This window comes from Limulus polyphemus, unplaced genomic scaffold (genome assembly GCF_000517525.1).
Source record: "Limulus polyphemus unplaced genomic scaffold, Limulus_polyphemus-2.1.2 Scaffold1810, whole genome shotgun sequence".
NCBI classification, from domain to species: domain Eukaryota; kingdom Metazoa; phylum Arthropoda; class Merostomata; order Xiphosura; family Limulidae; genus Limulus; species Limulus polyphemus.
Window position 1 is genome coordinate 205,666 of NW_013667420.1, and position 22,457 is coordinate 228,122.

Here is a 22,457-nt window from a genome sequence, read left to right on the forward strand (position 1 = left end):
TGTATGTCCTTTCTTTACAGTTGTATTCCTTGCTTTAACATTGACTGGCTCTACCTCATAGATTCTACATCTCAGCAAACCCTTTTGAGCATCAAGGTGTTAGATCACGAAGGAGTACCAGAAGCCATACAGAAGCTTTGTGATGTGACAGGATATTCTGCAAGGTTGTGGAAAATTAACTAACGAACGGAGACGTAACAGTATATATTTTAAATAGATAAATTCTTTAAATAATGTTGTTGTTGTATAATGTAGTGTGACATGAATGGAACAAAACCTACTGAGCAGAATATGGAGTTGTTGTATTTAGATTTAAAATAAATAACTAAAACGTGGAATGAATATAAACGAAATATATTTCCATATACAACATTTTTTGTATCAACACTATGTCTTTCTGGATTATCGCCATCTATGACTAAGATCTCGAGATTTTTCTTGATAAAACGACGTTTTAAAATTATAAATTTTTAAAATTGTGGTATCGCGAAGTGTAAAAATCAACTCTTCTTTTTATTTCGATATTTCACTTACTTTTCTCTCCATAATGGTATCAACGTTTTTTTACTCTCCCCTAAAGCAGCATTTCTCAACCTTTTTTTAGTAAATTGGCCACCTAAGTTTCAAACAGAAAATTATAGTTTCCTGGTTGCTTTACTGGGTTAGCATTTTGAGAGGCATTATGTAATTTGCATAGTACTTTTTCTGTTTTGCAACAGGTTGAGCAACACTGCTCTATAAATTAACCAAATTTTGGAAATGAAATTGTTGTATTTTTTTATTTAGTTTAGCGTTATGTAATTTATATCTTATAAAAAAAAATATATATTTCTTTCAAAAGAAAAAGACAGAGTGAAAAAATCAGCAGTGGACATACCACATTGTGTAACTGCTCAACATAAAGAATTCAATTTAATTATCTTTGTTTAGCAATAGTTTGACAAAAAAGCTGATTATGAAATCATAATCTATGTAATTAAAAGAACTATGTGTGTCAGTCAGTCTGTGTGTGCTAGCTCGCATGGAAACTCGATATTCCTATTGGTTAATTGTAGAGTGGTACTTTTACGTTTATATGAAACCAAAACTACGACGTTTATAAGATTAATTTTAAAGTTCATTATTTCAGTAACATAAAACACATTGAATTAATTTTTTGCCCTTTTGTGGCTTATAAATAACATACCATTACATCTCAGTACAAATTCCATCAGGCGCACGAAAATCAACAATTAGACCTAAAGTTTAAATACACTTCGTACTATAAGCACAAATTTACCTGCTACATAATCTACGAAAATTAAACTTAATAGTCACTGCCACAACTTCATTTATGTTGGATGCTCTAAAGTTAATATATTGCGTGAAAGAAAAGATGACATACAAATACGATTCAGACACAATAAATTTTCAAAAAAAACGTGACAGTTTATTTTTACATTACTTGATACCACAATTTTAAAAATTCATAATTTTTTTAATTGTACTATTTTTCCAACTATCTCAATACAGGCGCCTAAAAATTGACAATTAGGCCTTCCAAAGTTGTTAGTGATAGTGGACCCGAACCAATAAAATGCACTTTTGGTGGTACAACTGCAGATTTTCAATAGTGACATGGTTCACTTTTGATAGTGTTCCACTGTCACCAATAACTTTAGGCCTAATTGTCGATTTTTAGGCGCTGTATTGAGGTAGTTGAAAATCTATAATAGTTATAAAATAATGAATTTTTGCAATTATGGTATTAAAAAGTATAAAAATCAACTGTCTTTTGTTTGTTTTTTCCCTTCTTTTTAATCTACCCTCAAGTATTAACAAAGCGTCGGGTCTAATACCATCAATAAAGGACACAGTTGTTGTTTTTAGCACAAAGTTACACAATGAATTATCTGCGTTCTGTCCACTGCTGGATTTTAGCGTTGTTACGTGGGAGACTTACCGCTGATCCACTGAAGGCCATTTTATTTTTACAAAGCTACACAATGGGCTATCTGGGATTTGTCCACTGCAGGGAATCAAACCTCGGATTTTTGTATTGTAAAATGTTTTAGTGCAAAGCCACACAAATATACCATATGTACGCTATCCGTCATGGAAAATCGAATCTCAGAATTTTGTGTTGTAAATCTGTATACTTACCACTTACCCACCGGGATATTAACCATACAGAGATTTTATGGGTATCATTTTTCGGTGGTAACGTAAAAATATGTATAATAATTACTACTGATGCATAATGTAGCAATTCATCCTGAAATATTGGTTACTGAATACCCTTAACAATATTATTTATTACAATTTATAATAATTTAATAAAGTAAAGAAGAAGGAAAAATGCCAACCACAAAATCTGGGGTTCGATTCCTCTAGGTACACAGTGACCACTATCCAAATGTGTGGCTTTGGGCTAAAATAAACAAACACAATCTATATCTGCTATACTTAGTGTCAAATAGGTTTTTAGCCTAATAAGAGATTATCAGGTCATCTGAGATAGGTCATGGTAGTGGCCGAGATGCTATTTGTATCATCAATTAACTGAAGACCAAACGTTTCTGTGTGAACTTGATTAAGTTGGTGAACTGTAATATTTGTCTACTTTATTTAAGTCATTAAACATCAAAATTATGTTTATGATTTTTATTACCATCAAATTATTTATTTAAGACCAGATTTTTATGCTGGAATGTTATTTTTGTTTGATAGTGTTTTATGTGTATATCTGAGAGTTTTATGTTTTATAATGGTTCATTCTATATCCACACAGTTTTTTTCTTTAACAGAACAAATTATATCAATCAGATATTGGTAAACTCAAATGTTATTTTATAATTTTTAGAAAACAGTTTTATAATGGTATACAATATTTTTTTGTACAGAATATGGTAATGTGCATATAATATACAACTCAAAGTATGCGTAGATTATAGCAATATTCTGTGGTTAGCAAATGAATATTACATTGTAACTTCAATTATTTGGTAGGTATGTGGTATTCATAGGCAAAACTAGAGCTAACTGGTAAGGTACAAGAATAATTATGTGAAAACACATCCTGCAAAATAAAGTACAAACACACAGTTGGCATAAACAACTTTACTGAACAACTCGTAATGGAAAAGTAAGTGATTTCACTCATTATTTGCCTCTTCTGTAAAAGATTGCATGTATTCCTGGCTGTTGGAGGAGATAGCTCTACATAGAACTAGGAAAGAATTTGCTCTATAAACTTTGTTTTGGATTTCTTCTACAGGTCAATTTATGATCTCAGAAAGTCTAGATGACCACGTAAAATATTAACTTATTAATTTTAGGGAAGACAACATCATCCAACTTGTTCTTTCTTCCACATATAATAAGATAATAATATTAGACTTATTGTATCATTAAATACTAAATTTTTATTTGGTCCCTTAAGGTTTTTCTGAGAAGAGTGAAAAGAATATTTCAACCATACTATGGTCACCACAGAAGTATGCTGTTATTAATTTTTTGGAATGATTAATTCATATTTATACATGGCTTCAGATTAATGGCACTACACCAGTGACCCCACTTTTCATTTCATGTACTACCCATAAGAGAACAAAATGGCTGAACCAGTTCTTAAGCTACTCAGCATCTAGTAAGATTTTAAGGGGGGGGGGAGAACAGCCCAAATGTTGTGGTTGAGAACCAGTCAAAGTAAGACAAAAAACTGAGGGAAGCTTTGCTTCACCATGAAAGAACATCAGGAGACATAGTCAAGGATATCATTCTTATAGAAACTTATTGAAGGGATTTCTTTCACAATCTCTCTCATTATATTCAAGTTTGTAACCTAACCATCTTTTCAGCAATTGGGTATGAAGTAATGGTAGTAACCAAAGCAGTTGTACACAGATAAAACTAAGTGAAATAGCAGCAATCCAGGTATCCCAATCTCCTCTTCTAACAAACTTACAATAATTTACACACACATAAATTAGGTATGATCATTCACAAAACCATTACTACTTAACCTGAGAACTTAAGTATTATCATGGAACAGTGTTTTAAATGTGGATTACTTAATTAATTGGTGCAAGGTTACCCCATAGCGCATGCAAAAAGCTAAGACTTAAACATGAGTACTGCAAAGAATAAAACTGCATATCCAAAGAATGACCAATGGCTTGAGATCAATTGAAAAAAATCATAAAGAAGTACAGACAAAAATGATGACACAAATAAGAATGCACAAAGACTTGGCCTTCTTTGTCAATGGACAATTAGACAAGTTTTCATGTGCATTATGGAACAGTAGTGATACTTCCTGACTGGGAAGCATATAAAGGAATATAAATAAAACACTTAATACATAGGAAGAGAGCCTTATTTTTTTGCAAATACAGAAAGTTAACAGTTTTAGAAAAGGTCAACTATAAATCAAGATAGGGGGCACGAAGCTCAGATCATGCATAATCATTCTATGGATGAATATGATGAATAGGTGTAAAATGGAAATAGACGGTGTTACTACCATGCAAAGCTTCATCCACACCTAATTGATAGTGACAGGACAAACACATAGTGGGTTCAATTGTTTCCAGACAATATTACACTTAAAAACCAACTAATGACCCACAGATGTTGGAGTATAGCAACAAATGTACATTTACCTTATACCACCAAGATGGAACAAGAAATAGAGGAATTATGTAAAAGAAACATCTCAAGTGATGGTGGGGAAGCAATTTCCTTTTCAATGGAGAAAAGAGCACCACTTCTAATCATGAAATTACAGAAAATAGCCATTATCAATACTGGAGGATTTGTACATGATAGAATAAGCAAAATGCATAAACATTAACCAAAAGCCCTGATAACTGTTCAAATAAACACACTTAGAACCTCCCCAACATTCTAAGACCCTGGTCTTAAATGAGAAATTCCTAATGACAACTAGGAGGGAGATGAAAGTTAAAAGCTATGCTAATAAAATATAAGAACATACCCATGGATACTAACAGCAAGTTGGAATGTGCTTATTTCATTAGACTTAGTATAAACACTGGCAATACCTAACCCATCTAGCAACATCCATGAAATCTGGTATAGACAACCATAGATGTTGTTAAGCATAAAATGGCTCACATGTTGGCAGAAGGAGTTATGCAGCCTTCCAAAAACATCTACTCACTACTGGTGGTGAGAACAAAGAAGTATGAATTGTGTCACTAAGATGAATAGCTTCTGTCTACTTCAAACTGAGGATTGCCTAGACATCTTGATATGTGCCCAATGGTTTGGCTCTTTAGGCTTAGCAACTGAATACTGGGGTGAAATTAAAAGAAGGAAGCAAACCCATGTCCACCTACAGTAGCAGCAGGAGACTTCACAAATTTGAAGCCACATAAATTGCACTGTGTAATATCCCAGCAACTTTTCAAGAATTACTGAGATTGTACAGAGGAATCTCCAACAAGAATATGATTACCCTATGTTAATGACACACTAAACTTTACAGAAAACTTTTGAGTCCACTATAAAGAGTTTAGAGAATGTTTAATCCGAGTTAAACAAGGACTCAAGTTGAAACCCTTTAAATGTTCAGTGATGCAAGTCAATGACTGTTTCTTGGTGAATTTACTAAGTATGCAAAAAATATCACATCTTTTAAATAAAGTAGAAGGTTCAGTTACCAGGATTTCTGCTGTTGCCACATTTATAACCTATTTGACAATTGCAGATACAAGTTTTGCTTAGGAACAAAAATGCTAAGCTTTCTTTAAATTAGATGAAGCCAAGCATTAATACACCTAAGGTCATAAGCTTTTTTTGTCTGAATACATTGCATTTTTGATTACTGACATGCTGTTATAGCAATTCTTTATTAGAATAGAGAGTTCAAACACAATTGCATAGTGTGTAATACACACATTTTGAAGGTAATTATTTTATGTTCATGACACAGTCATCAAAGAGTGAATAGTATATCTGGATCAGATGTGGTGCAGTCTCCAGCTGAGGATGTGATGTTTTCCGTTTTGGTTCCATACCTCCTGGTCTCTCTTTGGGTGCTTCCTAAAGGTGACCATTTTTTCACTGCCCCACCAGCAATTCTATGTGGTATTCTAGCTATTTTGTGAGTGGAGGTAAGATATTGTATCAGAAGTTAACATTTTCCTATTTTGAAAATGTATTTCTGATAGATACTTCCCTCTACTCACATTTCCCACTCAGCCTTCCCATTTCCAGTGGTATATGGTGTAGGTCTTTTGACCAATCTTGAAGTGATTAACGAGTGCAAATGTGAAGAGGGCACTGGTTACGATAGGGATTGGATCACACTCCTATTGGTGAAGGGCTGCTGCATGGTCATTTGCATGTGGATTTGCAGAAGTACAAGTGGAAGGCTAGTGACTAGCACTTAAAATTTGCACCGATAGAGGGTAGTACTAATCAAGAAAAGCTATTTTGTGAGAAGAGGTAACATATCGTATTGGAAATTATATTATTCACTAGCTGTTTACATGTATGAAAATATGTCTCACTTGCTCCAGTCTTTTATAACTCACTTAAATGCCCTTGGCAATATTTGCCTCATGTTATTCTCCACCTAAGTGAATGCACACTCTATCCTGGTACAGTATATAAGCACCTCACTCGGATAATGTAATCACTTTTTCGAGATTTACATCATCCCAGTCACTAACACTGGCCCTTAGTGGGAAAGAAGGGTGGGAGAGTGTCAACGGAGGTAAGTATTATTGGAAATACATTTTCAATTTAGGAAAATGATAACTTACAAAACACACTTACCTCCATTGACATCAACAGCTAGAATCCCACAATGAGAAGGTGGAGGGGCAGGTGAGGGCATTACCCATACATAAAGCATCAGCACAGACCAAGATAAGATTGGTACCTGAGTGGTAGAGCTGCACTACATCCAGAACAGGTATGCTCTTCACCTGGAACTTATTTCCTGTATAAAGAGTGGAATAGAATATGAGTAATCTTCATTATAAGCCAGCCCCAACCAGACAGCTGAGGTTCCACAACTCAGGGTTGAAATTAAGGGGTCTCGGTCCCTATATCCCACGTTGGTGGCTAGGGCAATTGGACTGCAATATTATATTATATTATATATATATACATTTAGATACATTTGATTGAATCCCAACCTGTAGCCATAGAGGGACATGGGTAGGAGTGCCAGAAAACACTCAAACACTCCGGAGGAAAAGCCTCTGTCCGCCACCCCAGTGACTGGAAACCGGGTATGGTAAGGACTCCATATCTCCACTAGTAGAATCTTGGGGGTAATGTGCATTGGGGAGTCCTGAAGAACAGTGCTCTGGAAATAGTGTAATAGGTGAACTAAGTTCCCTAAATTTTTAAAAGCAAACCAACCCCAATTTATTCAAACCAATGATGAGATGGGCAGGAGCCCCTTTAGCTTTATTCATGGTAGTCTATACTCACTCCTCCTTATAATCCAGCAGATGTTGTCAAAATGGCCACAGGGGGTAGTCAAAAACTCTCTGAAGAAGGACCTACCAGATTGTGTAAAAAATGTGTGAGAAAAGTATTGTGAGAAGGCCACATATCAGCCCATACGATGTCCTCCAGGTGTAATTGAAATGGGCAGTAAAAGATATAGAAATGTGACGAATCTGATGAGATGTGTGTCTCAGAAGTTTCCTTGCCTGTAAAGAAGGTCCAGAATAAACAACATGGATATTTGCAAAGCCACCTCAAAGTAACTGGGGAAACTGAAGGATTCCAATGAATAAAGAGTCAAGTTACATCACCTCAAAAGGAGTTAGTGCAAGCCACATAATGCCTCAGGGTTCTGATAGGACATAGCAAATGATCAGTGTCTGATCAGTCGTACAGGTGAGAAATAGCTGGTAAAAGGATGTTGAGAAGGATTTATCCCCTTTCCTGACTGCTAGAGACTTGGAAAGAAAAGACCTAGTATAGTATAGCAGGACTGAAGTGGAGTGATAAAGAGTCCCGTGTACATGTAGTACAAATAACTCCAACCCACAACATTCACAAGCCAGCAGCAACAATTACCCATGAAGGGAAAGGCAATACATGGTACATGAGGTTAAAGGCTCGAATAGATGTTGAGACAAAGCATGTAAGACAACCCAATATCTCAGTTAAGTAATTGAAAAGGGCATTTGGGAAGAAGGACTCTAAACGATTGGAGAAAGCCAGATACCACTGAGAAGTCAAAACTTTCCAAATTGATGTAGAGACCACTGATAGGCTTCCAACAAAATTTGTTTTTTTCTGGGGGGGGGGGGGGAGAAAAATATCTCAGTGAAGGTCAAACAAATACAAGAATTTGTGATCTGTTCAAAATGATCACAGGGTCCAGTCTAAAACCCCACATATCCAAAAGCAGATTTAGTCGTTGGAATCAAAATATACGTCTACCTGGAGGTGCTAAGCCAAAGCATGCTAATCAGACAAATGAGGGTACAACGGGATATGTATCCCATCAGTAATAGAGCAGTAAATCAGCCAGCATGAACAGCAATATCAGACGAAGGAGGAAAAACAAATAGCCCCCCCCCAGACATTTTTACCATCAAGAAAGGAGTAGACTCAAAGCACCCAGGAAAAGCTCCAAAATCTCACAAACCCAGTGAATAATTGAAGAAAAGGAGCAGGAGGTGATTGATCCAAAATTACCTTGTGAGAGGCCAACCTAGCAAAGAAAGGCACTGGAAAAACCAAGTCCAAATTCTCCCTAGAATGTCCTGGATCATCAAGAAAAGCAGTCTCAGAACACCCAGGAGAGATACCCTCAGGCTGATTATATGTCTCCATCTTACAATGGATCAAGTCATGGAGGTGGAGGAGGTCTGATTAGCCACCATACTGGCAACAGTAACACAGGAATTGATGCCAAAATCGCAATCAAGAACATAATGAAGCACAGCATCATAGAAAACTGTGACCAAACACTTTGTTTATTCTAGTTGTAGGAGAATATGTATGATGTACGACTACAACATGATATTGACAAATATGCATCACTGTTTAAAAAGAATGGTTATTACAGTGCAAAAAAACTGAAGCTTGTCCATTACCTATAGATAGAGGCTGTAGAGCTGGGCAATTAGTGGTATTTACTTATCAATTAACAGACAGCCTCATTAATTGATTGGATTCAATTAATCAATAAGTACACAATAAGACAGCAAACAAGTGAAAAAAAGTTGGCACCAAGGGCTAAGAGAAGGCTGCTTTCCCTTTAAATCAACAATTCAAAAATAGAGAAAACTTGCCAGCCAGTTAACTTCATTCTAGCCAGCAGTTCAAAATTATTGACAGCAGCAGGTAGCCTTAATAGTTGTGCCATAACAAAGACATGGCAAGCAAGTTTGGTGGCAATGGGAAACAAATATGAGGCCCTTGAATAATAAGTCCAACCTCCAAATCACCAAAGCTGAACAAACAATTAAAAATTAAACAATTAAATTAAAAAAAAACAATACAACTTATGAGACTAAAATTAGGTAAAGCAGAGATAGCCAATAATGTAACTTTGTGCTTAACAACAAACAATCACAATAGCAATATTTCACTTATTTAGTGAAATATTATTTATTAAATATTATTTGGATAGTTGGCATGATTAAAAATAATAATCAGAAATACTAATTTTAATTAATTATTCTCATGACAATCGATTTAATGATAATTTCGATTAATCAACTGTTGGAATAATCAAAAACGGTAGTATTCAGAAACATAAATTTTGATTAATCAATTAGTTTGTGACAGTAATTAATGTAATTAATTAAATTACTGAGCTGTATTAGTGACGGAAGTCATTCCATTACCTATCTAAGTTTTATACACACACACACTAAAACTATTTCAAGTGAAGAACAAAGAATTCAAACTAATGTGTATACTTTTGTAACAATGCTAAGATTGTAAACAATAAAAAACACAATTAAATGTATACTTTTACAACAGTTGCTAGGTGTTAAAATTATTATGTATAAGTGATAAAAATCAGGCTTAAAGATAACAGTTATTACTGTATGTATAAAGGTGTGTAAAATTTATTGTGAATTTATTGCTAGGTAAGGACTGGAAAAGATTAAGTAAATCTTAAGACTTCTGAAGTGGTTGAATGCACATATACAATGTAGTTAATTATGTATATTAGCTAAAACAGATCAAGGAATTCAGTTTTTCCAAACATGAAAGGTGACTATTCCACACTGTTGTTTATTAGCATCTTTAGTTTGAAATCCATATCTTCCTGTACTGTGATAATTTGACAACTGTACTTGTCTTTGTATTGATGAAGATTTATCAAACACACCTCTATATTCTGTGGCTAATTCAAAATTTGCTGTTTCTTCAACTTGACCAACTGTGAGCCTAAAATTTACACATCAAACACATCCCACATTATATTCACAGATTCTTAAATTCTTTGTTATATACTCTTGGTCATACTCTTCTAATGTCTTTCTGTATGATTATCTATACTAGATGTACATCTGCAAGGTCTCTGAATGTTCTGTTTCAATAATAAATAAAACCAAAAGTAAAAGTAAAAAAAAGTTCATATGTCATGCTGTGTTGCAGCCTACAGAGTGCAAAATTCTTCTCATGATTCATGGCATGCTCATATTTTACTGACATCATGCCAGTACAAATTGCAATATTAAATATCCTTTATGAGACATCACTTTAGTGTCTACTGATTAAAACAAGTGATCCCTCTAGGTGATCTAGAACCCAGTTTCAGGGAAATTATTATCAAGCTCTGCAATTTTCTTACACATATGTAACGAACAGCTTTAAAAACTTAGATTAATCCTTGGTTGTGCACTTTGGCTTTTATTTTCTACACATCCAACATCTCTGTATATTTTATGGTTATGTTCTACTTTTCTTTCTGGATTATCAATGCATTTTTTTTTTTTGACACAGCTCAAACACATTAACCATGGTTTACAAAAATCAATCACATTCTTTATAGTAAATATTTTATTTGTCTTTTAATTAGAAGATTCACAATAATACTAAAAAATGTGGTAATTTATTGTAGACATTCAAATAATTTAAATTGTCCCAAACGTCTATGAGAATTCCCGAAACCTAACAGATTTTTCTGAACACCAACTTCTTCCCAAGTGTCAGTAAAAACAGTTAGTTTGCTCCAAAATAACTAAGAATCCAACAAGGCTTACTTGCAATTTCTTTCTGGGTGCAGAGTTTACAGAGCAATAAAAAAACAGCTTATAATCAGTGATCACTAGGCTTAACTACCTGAGGTTGCAGTTGCACAGAATTTTGTTATAAATACAGGAAATTTTAGTAAAATACAAAAAAGTAACAGCATTTCTGAATGCTGGTGTAATAAACCTATTGGCTCAAATCACCAAGTGTTTATATAATGCAACATGAAGAATGTTCCACTGCTTCAAGTACCATCTTCATAATAAAAAAAAACCTTGAAGGGGAAATCCAAAAGCCACAGAAGTTCAACAACAAAGAGCAAATTGGTCAATAGAAATAACCTGAGCCTTTCATTAGGCTATACCCTTAAGTAGAGAATCTAAACGTTGTTACCCCAATAAAACTATTGTTATCTGATTAGACTGTGGATTTTCTTCATACTTATTCCCTATTAGTTTCAAACTTTGTAAGGTAGACCTATAATAATTAAAACTTTTAAACTTTCATTGAAATTTATTTAGGTTACTTTTAGGACTATATGGTCAACATTGATTGATCAAAAATACTAGATAATTATAGTGGAAGTCTCTCCTCTGTCATGTAAAATAATACAGAAAATTTGTTTACAGTGCTACCCAGCTAAATTTTAAAAAGGTAATGTGTGTCATATCACTGTAAAAATTAAACATTATAGCAACTAGCATGAAGAAGTTAGTGTTTTTAACATAGTAATAGTATATTATCTGAATAGATGTTCTAGATTTAGCCTGATTGTTAGGACTGTTGACTTGCAATCTGCAGGTTACAAGATCAAAACCTGTGGGGGAATTATAACGTGACAGCCAACTGCACTATTCATTGGTAGAGTAACCCATGGGTTGGCAGTAAAGGCCAGTTGCCTTTCCTGTGGTCAATAGTTCAAAATTAGGTACAGTAGTAGGTAGTCTTAGAAGCTTTACATAAACAAACTTTCTAGTTTTCTTGTGCATGATACTGTTGCAACAGGTGACCAATAAGTGAATAAATCTTTCACTGTTTCTAAACATTCAACAATGTATAAACTTATTGGAAAGCTTCATAGATATCCAGTATCCCATATAACACTATGCATGTGCATGGTGTTTGGGTATTAAGCAGTAGTATTGTAGGTAATGTGTTACTGTTTGGATATTAACCGAGTTGATATGAAATAATGATACTTTAGAAAATAACAATTTTGACAAAATATGTAAAAAAAAAAAAAGAGTAGGTGTTAAGGTTGAGAAAGAAAATTTTTTGAAAGCATGAGTTTAAAAAACACAATCACAACCATTGAAATAGAGTTAGTATATGAATCTTAAAGAGTAACTTCCATAGCTTACAATGAAACACTTTTTCCCAGGCTATTCAGTTACTACTAGTAATCACTACCTACTTTTACAATGAGTGTGCAACTTCTCTAGATAAAAAAGAAAAAGAACACAAAAAACAAAAGGCATTTTCAAAATTTAATTTATATTTGCAACATACTATAATACTCTCTCATAACTGGGATGCCTAAAGCATCTTCTAATATATTTTACAGTTGTTGTTTTTTCTGGTTTTGTAGTTACTACATAGTAATTCTGTAAAATTTAAACCTTCACATCTTCAGTGTTTTCATTATCTTACTTAAATCTTCACTTTACCATTTTCATTTTGTTGATAACTTTTCCAAAGTCTGAAAAACTTGATTATCATTCATATCTGCAAGTGATACACTGGTTTCCTTTCCATGCTCTGTAATAGAAATATTTATAAACAATTTCAGGATACGAATGTCTGATATAAAAAGAACAAAAATATTCAGCTGCCACATGAGGATCTTCCTAGAAATTGAATAGTCAAATGTTGATACTTTTTTGTGTTTGTTTTTAAATTCATTATAAACAAACAGTTTCTGAAATTACACACCAACAGTTGTCATGCCTTTATATTATTTATGTATATAAAAAAGTGGGCTTTCATTTCATTTTCACACATTGAAGTCTCTTGTTAACAAAGAATAAAACAAAGTTATTTTATAATAAATCAGCATGCAATAAAAAACAATTTATGCAGGTCTGGCAAGAATATTCAGTAAAATCTAAGTAAAACTACCAAGTACATATAATAAGAACTAAACAATATGATATATTTTATCAGATTTAAGTATTTTAGAGAAGTCTAATGAACAAATGTACTGTGTAAAAACAATCTAATAAAAAATAATCATAAAATAGGTGTGCAAGATATATAAGCAATAAAACAAAACTACAGAAAATTTAGAAACTTATGAATATATAGTAATACAAAACACCAGTGAAGAAATGCTCAAGAAATACAAGTCTCCAAAAGCGATAGAACCTCACATGCACGAAATATTGAAAAGGTAAGAGTCAAGGTGATGCCCCATTCCAACAGACTGACTCGAGAATTAAGAAAGACACCAAGGAGGACTAAGTATTGAGTTTGAGTCAGGAACAACTTGTAAAATTTGACCAACTCACCCAGATGAACAAGGATGACAGCAATAAGCAGTAGAGAAACAAGACATGAGAAACCAAGGAGAAAGGGGGGACTGGTGTTGGGCAGCATCAGCCTGAGTCATTAAGGCACTTGGAACACCCACAAAGACTTCAGGGTGAAGAAAAGGAACAAGACAGAGGTAAGAATGTGGAAGACAAACAGCAGAAAGAAAAGCATCATTGTCTCAGAAGTACCATGTAAACAGGGACAAGGCAAAAGATGAAACACTGGCCAAGGTATTGAAAAAACCAACTGTAGACCCCCATAAAAACTGTCAGGATCATAGTGTAGAGCTTCAGCTAGGAGATGAAGAGAGGACAGATGACAAAGGAGATGGGTAAAAAAAATGCAAATATGAGAAAACTGAGTACTAGAAAGTGTTATAGGAGACATGGGTCAGTCTCCCAAGCAGGACTCCGGGTATTAGGAATTCAAGAATGGAAAAGGGGAATGGCCATACATCGTGGTGAAAGAAACCTAGAGTCAAGGAGGATAAGGAATTTGAGAGTGGAAACAAAGATGATCCAGGAATGTGTCAACATGGATTCTCATGCCTGGAGATGAAAGATAAAACCAAATAATCCTCAGCATGAGAGTCATGTAGTAAGAAATAGGAAGAATGAAAAGATATAGGAGAAAGTAAAGAACAGACCTGAGTAACCAAATCCACAAAGAGATTTAGAGAAGGAACATTCTTCTCAACAGGTAAAGGGGCAAGAAAGACAAAGAACTCATGACATGATGAATTATGGTGGTAATGCCTTCCAGAGTCAATGAGTCTCTAGTGGCTACAGTCAAAGTAGTTAGCAACATCACCAGAAACTTTGGAGGAGATAGTAGTTACCATCACTTCAGAATTCATGGTTGTTGTAGCAGATCTTTTTTCTTTTAGTTAGTTAATGGTGACATAGCCTTAAATTGAAATTAAAACAAACTAAAAGAAAACTAAAAATAATTAAAACCATGTAAAAGTGGTATAAATCCCACAAAATTGGTTAAGTTTAAACTTAAAGAAACATGTCTAGTAATGATAGTGACAACAATAAGAATGAAGTGGAAGTGTTTATGGAGATCTATTGTATATGGAACATGTGTTGCCCCCCTATTGGTGAAGGGCTATTGTCACAGGATGATTACATCATGCACTAGTGTAGTTCACAAGGCACGTCTTAGTTGGAAGATAGCTTGAGGCTAGTGGTATGCTCAAAAGACAGATGCTTGAGGAAGAACTACTGTGTTCAGAGAGGTACGCATATCATTTCAGAATTTAATATTACTTGGATTATCTAAGATAATCATGTTATGATGTATTTTCTTCCAGAATGATAGAAATATGTAGTTTAATATTCCATTTCAATGTTTACTTAATAATCAACATTTAGTACGAATAACAGCATACACGACAACTATATATGATGTGTGTTTTTCGTAAGGTTGTGTGGTTTTTCTTTCATTTCCAAAAACCTTACTCAAGTGGCTAAAATAAATAAAATGTATTTATTTTCTAAAAATTATTTCAAGGCTATATTGCTAGAGCTACATACATTTTTATTCCTGTATATATTCACCTCATTGTCAAGTTTATAGACTGTAAATTTCTATCAGAGAAAAGCTAACATTATTCAGTAAATGTAATTGTTAAAAATAGTAATTATAGACCTTATATATGTATATATTGCTCTTACTTATATTTTTAATGCTTAAGAGTACAATAGTCTGGCACTTTATAAAATTGCCTAATGTGTTTTCTGTTGTAAATCTTTTGTTTGGAGATACTATAATTTAGAATTCCATGTAGAATTAGTAAAATGCTACAGATGTATAAAAAATGTGGCAAAACATAAACGTAAACCAAAGTATCAAAACAAACATGTTGTATTTCCCAGGACTTACCATATCTCGCATAGATTTTAGGTTGAACTCCACTGCATTCACGAATTAAAATGGGAAATCTAGGATTATTCTTCTTCAAAGGTACGTAAAACTTTTCAATAAAATCACTGAAAAAAGTCATTATGAAACACTAAGTAAATACAAAAATTAACCATTTCTGATTCATCAAGAAACAGAAAATATCTTTATTTATAAGCTCTAAAAATATATTATTTTCCTTTAATGCAAACTTACATCAATCATTTGCCCATAATTACAAACAATTTATAGTCAGTGTACAAGTATACAGCTTCATGAAAATATTTGAAATTCACTGCCTAAACTTCTTTACTGATTTCTACATTATGCATTTGGGTAGTCACATTTAAAGTTTACTTAAACTTGTAAGACCTAGCCGTTGAGATTTGACCTTTAAAAGTGACAATGGTTTTGAATTAACATCCAGAGAAGTAAGTAAATGAAACCTGTTGTGTCTTACAGAGGGCATTTCAATACATATGTACATTAAAACATGTACATGCACAGCTGTGTGTTTGTGCTAAATGATAATTTTTGGATTTTCAGTAAGATATGCTTGGGAAATTGAATTCAATAAAAGAAAACTTATGAGTAAGCCATCAGTAACAAACTACAGTTTTTTTTAAAGTGGAAAAGAAACTGATTAGAACATTAGTAGTGTAGTCCATTTTGGACTTCAATGAGCAGACAGATTGTATTGTAAAGTGCTTGAATTATCTTTTATTCATCACATAGCTTAATAAGACCACTTTTAAAAGTGACCCAATCTTGATTTTCCTTTGTATATGGTTATTGTTAGAAATGAAATTCCCATAAACCAGTCTAACTCAGCACCAAGTAGTGAATCAAATTATAAACTAACATTTACATTTCTTTCTCTCAGAAATTCATAATTTTAATAATGGGAGAAAACAACATTATCTTGAATATACAGGTATCTCTGCTTGTATAGTTGAGAGCTTTTTTTGTTTTGGTTAAAGAAGATTGCCTTTCACGAAGACACAGCACTTGCTTTAGTAAAGTGGTGTCTAATTATTGTGTGTTTCACAATGTCATCTCCAACTCTGGAAGAATCCTTAAAATATGACTTATATGGTTGGAATAAGGGAGGATATTCTGATTAGTTTGATTACATAATTACTGGGAGCTTCATGCTGTATTCTGTATACAAATTTTGTTGACTTTGTCACCACTTGGATTATTTCTTAGAGTTAGAGGTAAAACAGGGTCACCATCTGTTATTAATGTGAACTTGCATGAGTAACCAGACAGCTTGGTGGGCTTTTAAATAAAGACTATACTGGGATAAGTTTATGTTATATGAAATATTTTTGGCTGTTTTGATACAAATTATTAATTATATTTAAAGAACTTAGGAAATGATTTTCTTCTTGCAAAGTATTCTTCAAGAGTATATTTTTATTTAGATAATATGTATACACACAGACTGCAAAAAATTTAGTGTTCTATAGAATAAATCAGAAATAAAAGCATGTTCCTGAATATTTTACTTTTAATTAATAAAATTGTACCTTTACATACATCATAGTGCAATACTTTTAGTATTAATATTGTAAATCGTACTGGTTGACATCCTCGCTTGCAGTGGTACATTTGTGTAATAGGGCTAAACAAGTTGAAATACCCATCAACTGACTGGGAATGTTTAAACTTAATTGAAATAATGTAAGTTTAACAGCAATCATATTTCAAAGTAATAACTTGAACATAAACTATATTTTAAAATTATAACAAAGCTTCTTCATAGACAACATATATAAGCCTCACATCTAATCCATACTGTTCCAATTCATATGAAAATAAGATAATAATGCAGATCATATATATATATTGGTAATATTTCTTTGCACAGATATATTTGTTACAATACTTAATAATCATAAACGTTTGTAAAATGGGCATCTTGAAATAATACATTAGCATAAAAGATGCAATCAAAATAAGTATACAAAGAAAACAAAGATCAAATGTACAAAGAAATAACTGTAATAAACTATTTAACAACCAAGTAGAAGTATTAGTCATCCGAATGATAAAAATGACCTTTAGCCATCATAAGTAAATATCCTTTAATATTTAAAAGGAATTAAAAAAGCAAGTACAAATATTTTATTTTCCAAAAATTATGGAAATGATTTTACATGCAAAATTGGCTTTTAAAGTGGGGACTAGACAATTTTTTATTGCCAAGTTCAAAATTTTATCAAATTGTTGCTCACCAAAATTTAACCAAGATTCACAAACATTTTCTTAATGTGTTTAAGACAACATGTTTTAAGACAAATATTGGTATTAATATCAGTAACAAGTAGAATTTAGTTCAATCCAATAAAAGCTGTATAAACATCATTACATACATGTAAATGTTTACATAGGGTTGTCAATGAAAAAAATTATATCAGTAGGTTGAATGTATGTGGGAAGAACACACAAGAAATTCATGAAGTTTTCAAATCACCACTGATTACTCAAGAGTTTTCATTCCGAATGGAAAAAAAAAAAGAGACCATTTTTTGGAAAGCAATCATGCTTTTGAATTGGAGAGTGGGGTGTTATTTAAATAATAATAATAATTAAGGCTAGTTAGCCCATTGGAATGTCCACGTGATTAATAAAATAAATAATAAAACCTTATATTTAAATAATCTGACTTCAGTCTTAAAAGAACTCAACTTAACAGTATAATATCTTCTCTAATGAACCATGCCACATATTAATCATGTTATTCTACTGTTAACAATCCTGTATCCTGGTTTACTTTTAAGATTCATTATTATTCCTGTATGTCAAGAAAACTGTTTTTTTATGTTGGTCTCTCAAGACTCTCCTGATTGCACAGCCTTTATTAGATTTTAACATTTGGAATACATAGCAAAACCTAGGTGTTCCACAATTTTTCTAAACTAAATACTGGATATTCATAATTCCAAAATTATTAATAAAAAAAAAATATCATAAACCTAATGACTACCTTGTGAATACTTTAACATTTAATTATAGAACTTTTTTTATCTTATTCTTCATAGCCTGCTCAGTGCCATCTACCAATACTTTTAGTAATTCTGTAATGTTTTCACAGTCATTTACTACTTATGTAGCAACTAAAAACTTGAATGATGCAAATAATGTTCTTTAACTTTATGCAAAAATGCAATACTAAAATTTGTAATGCTTAATTTTAATGTGCAAATGGATATATAAGGATTTTAATAAAATATTCTCTATATATTCAATGTTGCTAAATCAAACATGACAATCTTGAGCATAATCAGATTCAGTAGTTGCATTAAATACACTTGTGACTACTTAAACTTAGTCAATGGTAACACACAGAATTTATTAATTTACCAAAAATATGTAGGCTTTCCAATCATACAAGCCTAATGGAGAAAAATTTTTACACTAGTAGGGAAGTAAAAATTTATGGGTAGTTCTAGGGTGACCAGATTTTGTAAATGAAAAAGCAGGACACTACTACCTAACATGGATGTGAGAGTATGGAATTTGTTGAATAACATGTATTTCTTTGTGAAACAAATCTGTCAAAGACTAAGAATTTTTCAGAAGGGATCATGAGGTTCTGTGCATCTGTACATTTTACACTTGGTTACATGAGTGCTCAAGATGAAAATGCTGCAAACATGAAAACTTGAAGCCAAATATTCTATCATTACAAATACCAGGAGATATATTTTTTATTTCATGAGACTGACATATCCAAGACCTTGGGACAAATTCATGACAAAATCGTATCATGTATCACAATAAACTTTTTTCATGACACCCAGCTAAAAGTAAAATCCAGGAATGATAGTCACTTTTGGTGATGCTAATAACATTAGAAATGTTAAGATGTTTAAGCTTGAGTGCATGTGGTATTTGTTTTACCATTGAAATGGGCTAGTGTTATCCAATGTGCATGATAAACAGCATAACTTATTCTGATTTGCATTTTTTAAAGACATCTTTAGAAAAACTCTTATTAAAGTTAAAATATGATTTTATAACATGTAGCATTTAATGAAAAAAGTTTTATACACTTAGCACAATATTACATTAAAAAGAGATTTCCTTTCCTTATGATGATAAAATATGGAATGCTTGTTTAAATTCTCAAATTTCTTGTGCTTCACCTTCATGCTCATTATCTCTTCAAAGTTTTATTTGCACTGGTTATGTAATAATTTAATTTTAACTTCAGTCAAGTGAACAATGAGCATGAATTTTAACGAGATATGTCTACTGGCACAAAACTTTTTGATATGTAAATAACACTAAAACTGATACTACACAATTTCATTCTATAGTAATCCTAACCTAACTGATAGTGATACCAAAAATCAGCAGGCACTATTTTCAAATTTATGCTAAGTTTGCCACATAAGTGATGTGTGAATGTGATGCTTGTGCTAGTTTGAACTATCTTTAATAAGTTCAAACTTTTAGTTTTAGTGGATGAACATATGAATGTAAAGAATTGAGTGTGGTTAGGTTTTGATGTTTAAGTTGATTATTAATATTGTTGTGTGCGAGTAAGGAGTGGCAATGATGAGCCCAAATCACGCTATTGCATAAATGGCTTTTCTTTAGTGCTTAGTCTTCTTAAATTTAAAAATTAATTTCTATTCTAAAATAAATAAATAGAAATTAAAAGATGCCAGTTGTCACAAATTACTGTAATTTGTAAAGTGTAATTATTTTTAAAGTACAATTAAGCCACTCTTACCGAACACCCTTGCTATGAGTTGACTTCTGACAAAGATGCAATCTCAGTTCCTTGAGATGAGCTCCAAACTTTAAAACATTTGACCCAGCCATGAAGAATTCTCACCTTTTGCTTTCAAGACACAGTTCGCTTGCAAAAAATTCCAAATTCTATGTTTAGAGCAAAACGAACTGCTAGTAATGATAGTACATGGAGTTCTGTGGTATAGAGTATAGACTCCTAAAAGAGACCTCTGTGGAAAATTTACATAGATATCACGCTAAAATCAAAAATATAAAACGAAAAGCTATTAAATGCTTGTCAGTTCTTGGGGAGAGGGGAATTTAAAGAAAACATATCTGGTGTAACTAAAACACCGATATCTATACCTGATGTTGAAAAAATACGAAATTATAACATTTTAAAGAAAATAGCTCTTCTAGTTAAAGCGTTGAGAACTATATTACTCGTCAATTTTTTTATTTTTTATTTTCTTTAACTCCAGTTATTAAGATTGTTTGTTTGTTTGTTTTTGAATTTCGCGCAAAGCTACACGAGGGCTATCTGCGCTAGCCGTCCCTAATTTAGCAGTGTAAGACTAGAGGGAAGGCAGCTAGTCATCACCACCCACCGCCAACTCTTGGGCTACTCTTTTACAAACGAATAGTGAGATTGACCGTCACATTATAACGCCCCCACGGCTGAAAGGGCGAGCATGTTTGGTGGGACGGGGACTCGAACCCGCGACCCTCAGATTGCGAGCCGAGCGCCTTATCCACCTGGCCATGCCGGGCCCAGTTATTAAGAACAACATCCACGTTGAATATTTGAATAATCACTGGAAAGGAAGTGGCTACTGAAATATTGGACAGTAAATGGTATTAAATTTACAATATTTCAACGAATGTTTTGATTAGGGTTATTGTTTTCTCATGCAAAGCTATACAATGGGCTATCTTCATAATGTCCACCATGGGGAATCGAATTCTAGATTTTTAGCGTTATAAGATCGTAAATATCGCTGGCTCAATGTGGGATTATTGATTAGAAGTAATGGGAAATAAAGGAATAAAAGATGGAAGAAAGAGTGACTGTTGATCCATTGAAATCATCCAAGGTTTTTAAACATTCCATCAAAGTGTGACCTCGTGAATTTTTATATATATCCAACAAAAACTCAAGAGAAAAATTCCACATACTATCATTCTTCTGAAAATAAATATAGATATTTTCTAACTTTTTAAAAAGGGGATGAACGTGGTAAATTATTTACAGACTTTTCTAGGCTTGTTAAAGTATTTTTTTCATCACAGATATTAAGCCTAACTGTTTCCAATGCTTCGCCAACAGTAAATAAAACCAAAATTAAGAGTAACAAATATTTTTATTTCTTGCTTTTGAAGTTCATATGTCATGCTGTGCTGTAGCCTACAGAGTGTATAATTCTTCTCGTGATTCATGTTATGCTCACGTTTTACTGACATCATAACTGTACAAAATGCAACGTTATAGCCCTTATGTGGTGTCATTTTAGTGTATACTGACTGACTGACTGACAGACAACACACTACTGTAAAGTAATACATATGAGTAAAACAAGTGACCTTTCCAGGCGGTCTTCAGCCCCTTTTGGGAAATTATACTGCATATATAAGTAGCGTTTCAGATAAATTCTTGTCTCTCATTGTTCAGCCTAGCTGACGAATTCTGAATTGAACAAAAGGCCTCATGGGCAGTAAGTAGCCTGTGGGAAGCCTATGACGGAAACATACCTCATTACTTGTCAGTGGGAGACGAAAGATAGGTCAAAAATACATTTCTTATTTTTAATTTACCCTTGTTTTGAAATCCGAAATGGAGACATTCAGAAGAGTGTGCAAAACAACAACAACTGTAGTTTATGTATTTTTTGTCCCAAATATTAGGTGTATTGGTTTCCAATGCTTCACCAGCTTTCAAACTTTTAACCAAAACTTTGAAATGATACTAAGTAATTTAAATGAGTTGTTACGTCTCCGTTTGTTAGTTAACTTTCCGTAACTTCGTTCCGACGAAACTTCAGCGACACAAGTCCCCACTTAACAAAACCGGTTTATTCTTT

At 33.0% G+C, this 22,457-nt stretch overlaps 1 protein-coding gene across 1 annotated transcript; it reads right to left on the reverse strand.

Moving 5' to 3' along the window:
- Positions 1–12,666: 12,666 nt before the first annotated feature.
- On the reverse strand, positions 12,667–20,616 carry LOC106465010 (NADH dehydrogenase [ubiquinone] 1 alpha subcomplex subunit 2-like). The gene is made up of 3 exons (XM_013925200.2): positions 20,378–20,616; positions 15,613–15,719; positions 12,667–12,951 (listed from the first exon to the last, which is right to left on the reverse strand). Exons 1-3 carry the CDS (start codon positions 20,467–20,469, stop codon positions 12,866–12,868), a joined length of 285 nt encoding a protein of 94 aa, XP_013780654.1. The 5' UTR covers positions 20,470–20,616; the 3' UTR covers positions 12,667–12,865.
- Between the last annotated feature and the right edge of the window lie 1,841 nt (positions 20,617–22,457).

Excerpts from the sequence above, each read along its gene's own strand:
- LOC106465010 (XM_013925200.2), bottom strand. The coding sequence starts at position 20,469 with ATGGCTGGGTCAAATGTTTTAAAGTTTGGAGCTCATCTCAAGGAACTG. Across the intron at positions 15,720-20,377 it reads ACTCATAGCAAGGGTGTTCG|TGATTTTATTGAAAAGTTTT; the intron begins GTAAGAGTGGCT and ends GACTTTTTTCAG. Across the intron at positions 12,952-15,612 it reads TAAAATCTATGCGAGATATG|AGCATGGAAAGGAAACCAGT; the intron begins GTAAGTCCTGGG and ends TTTCTATTACAG.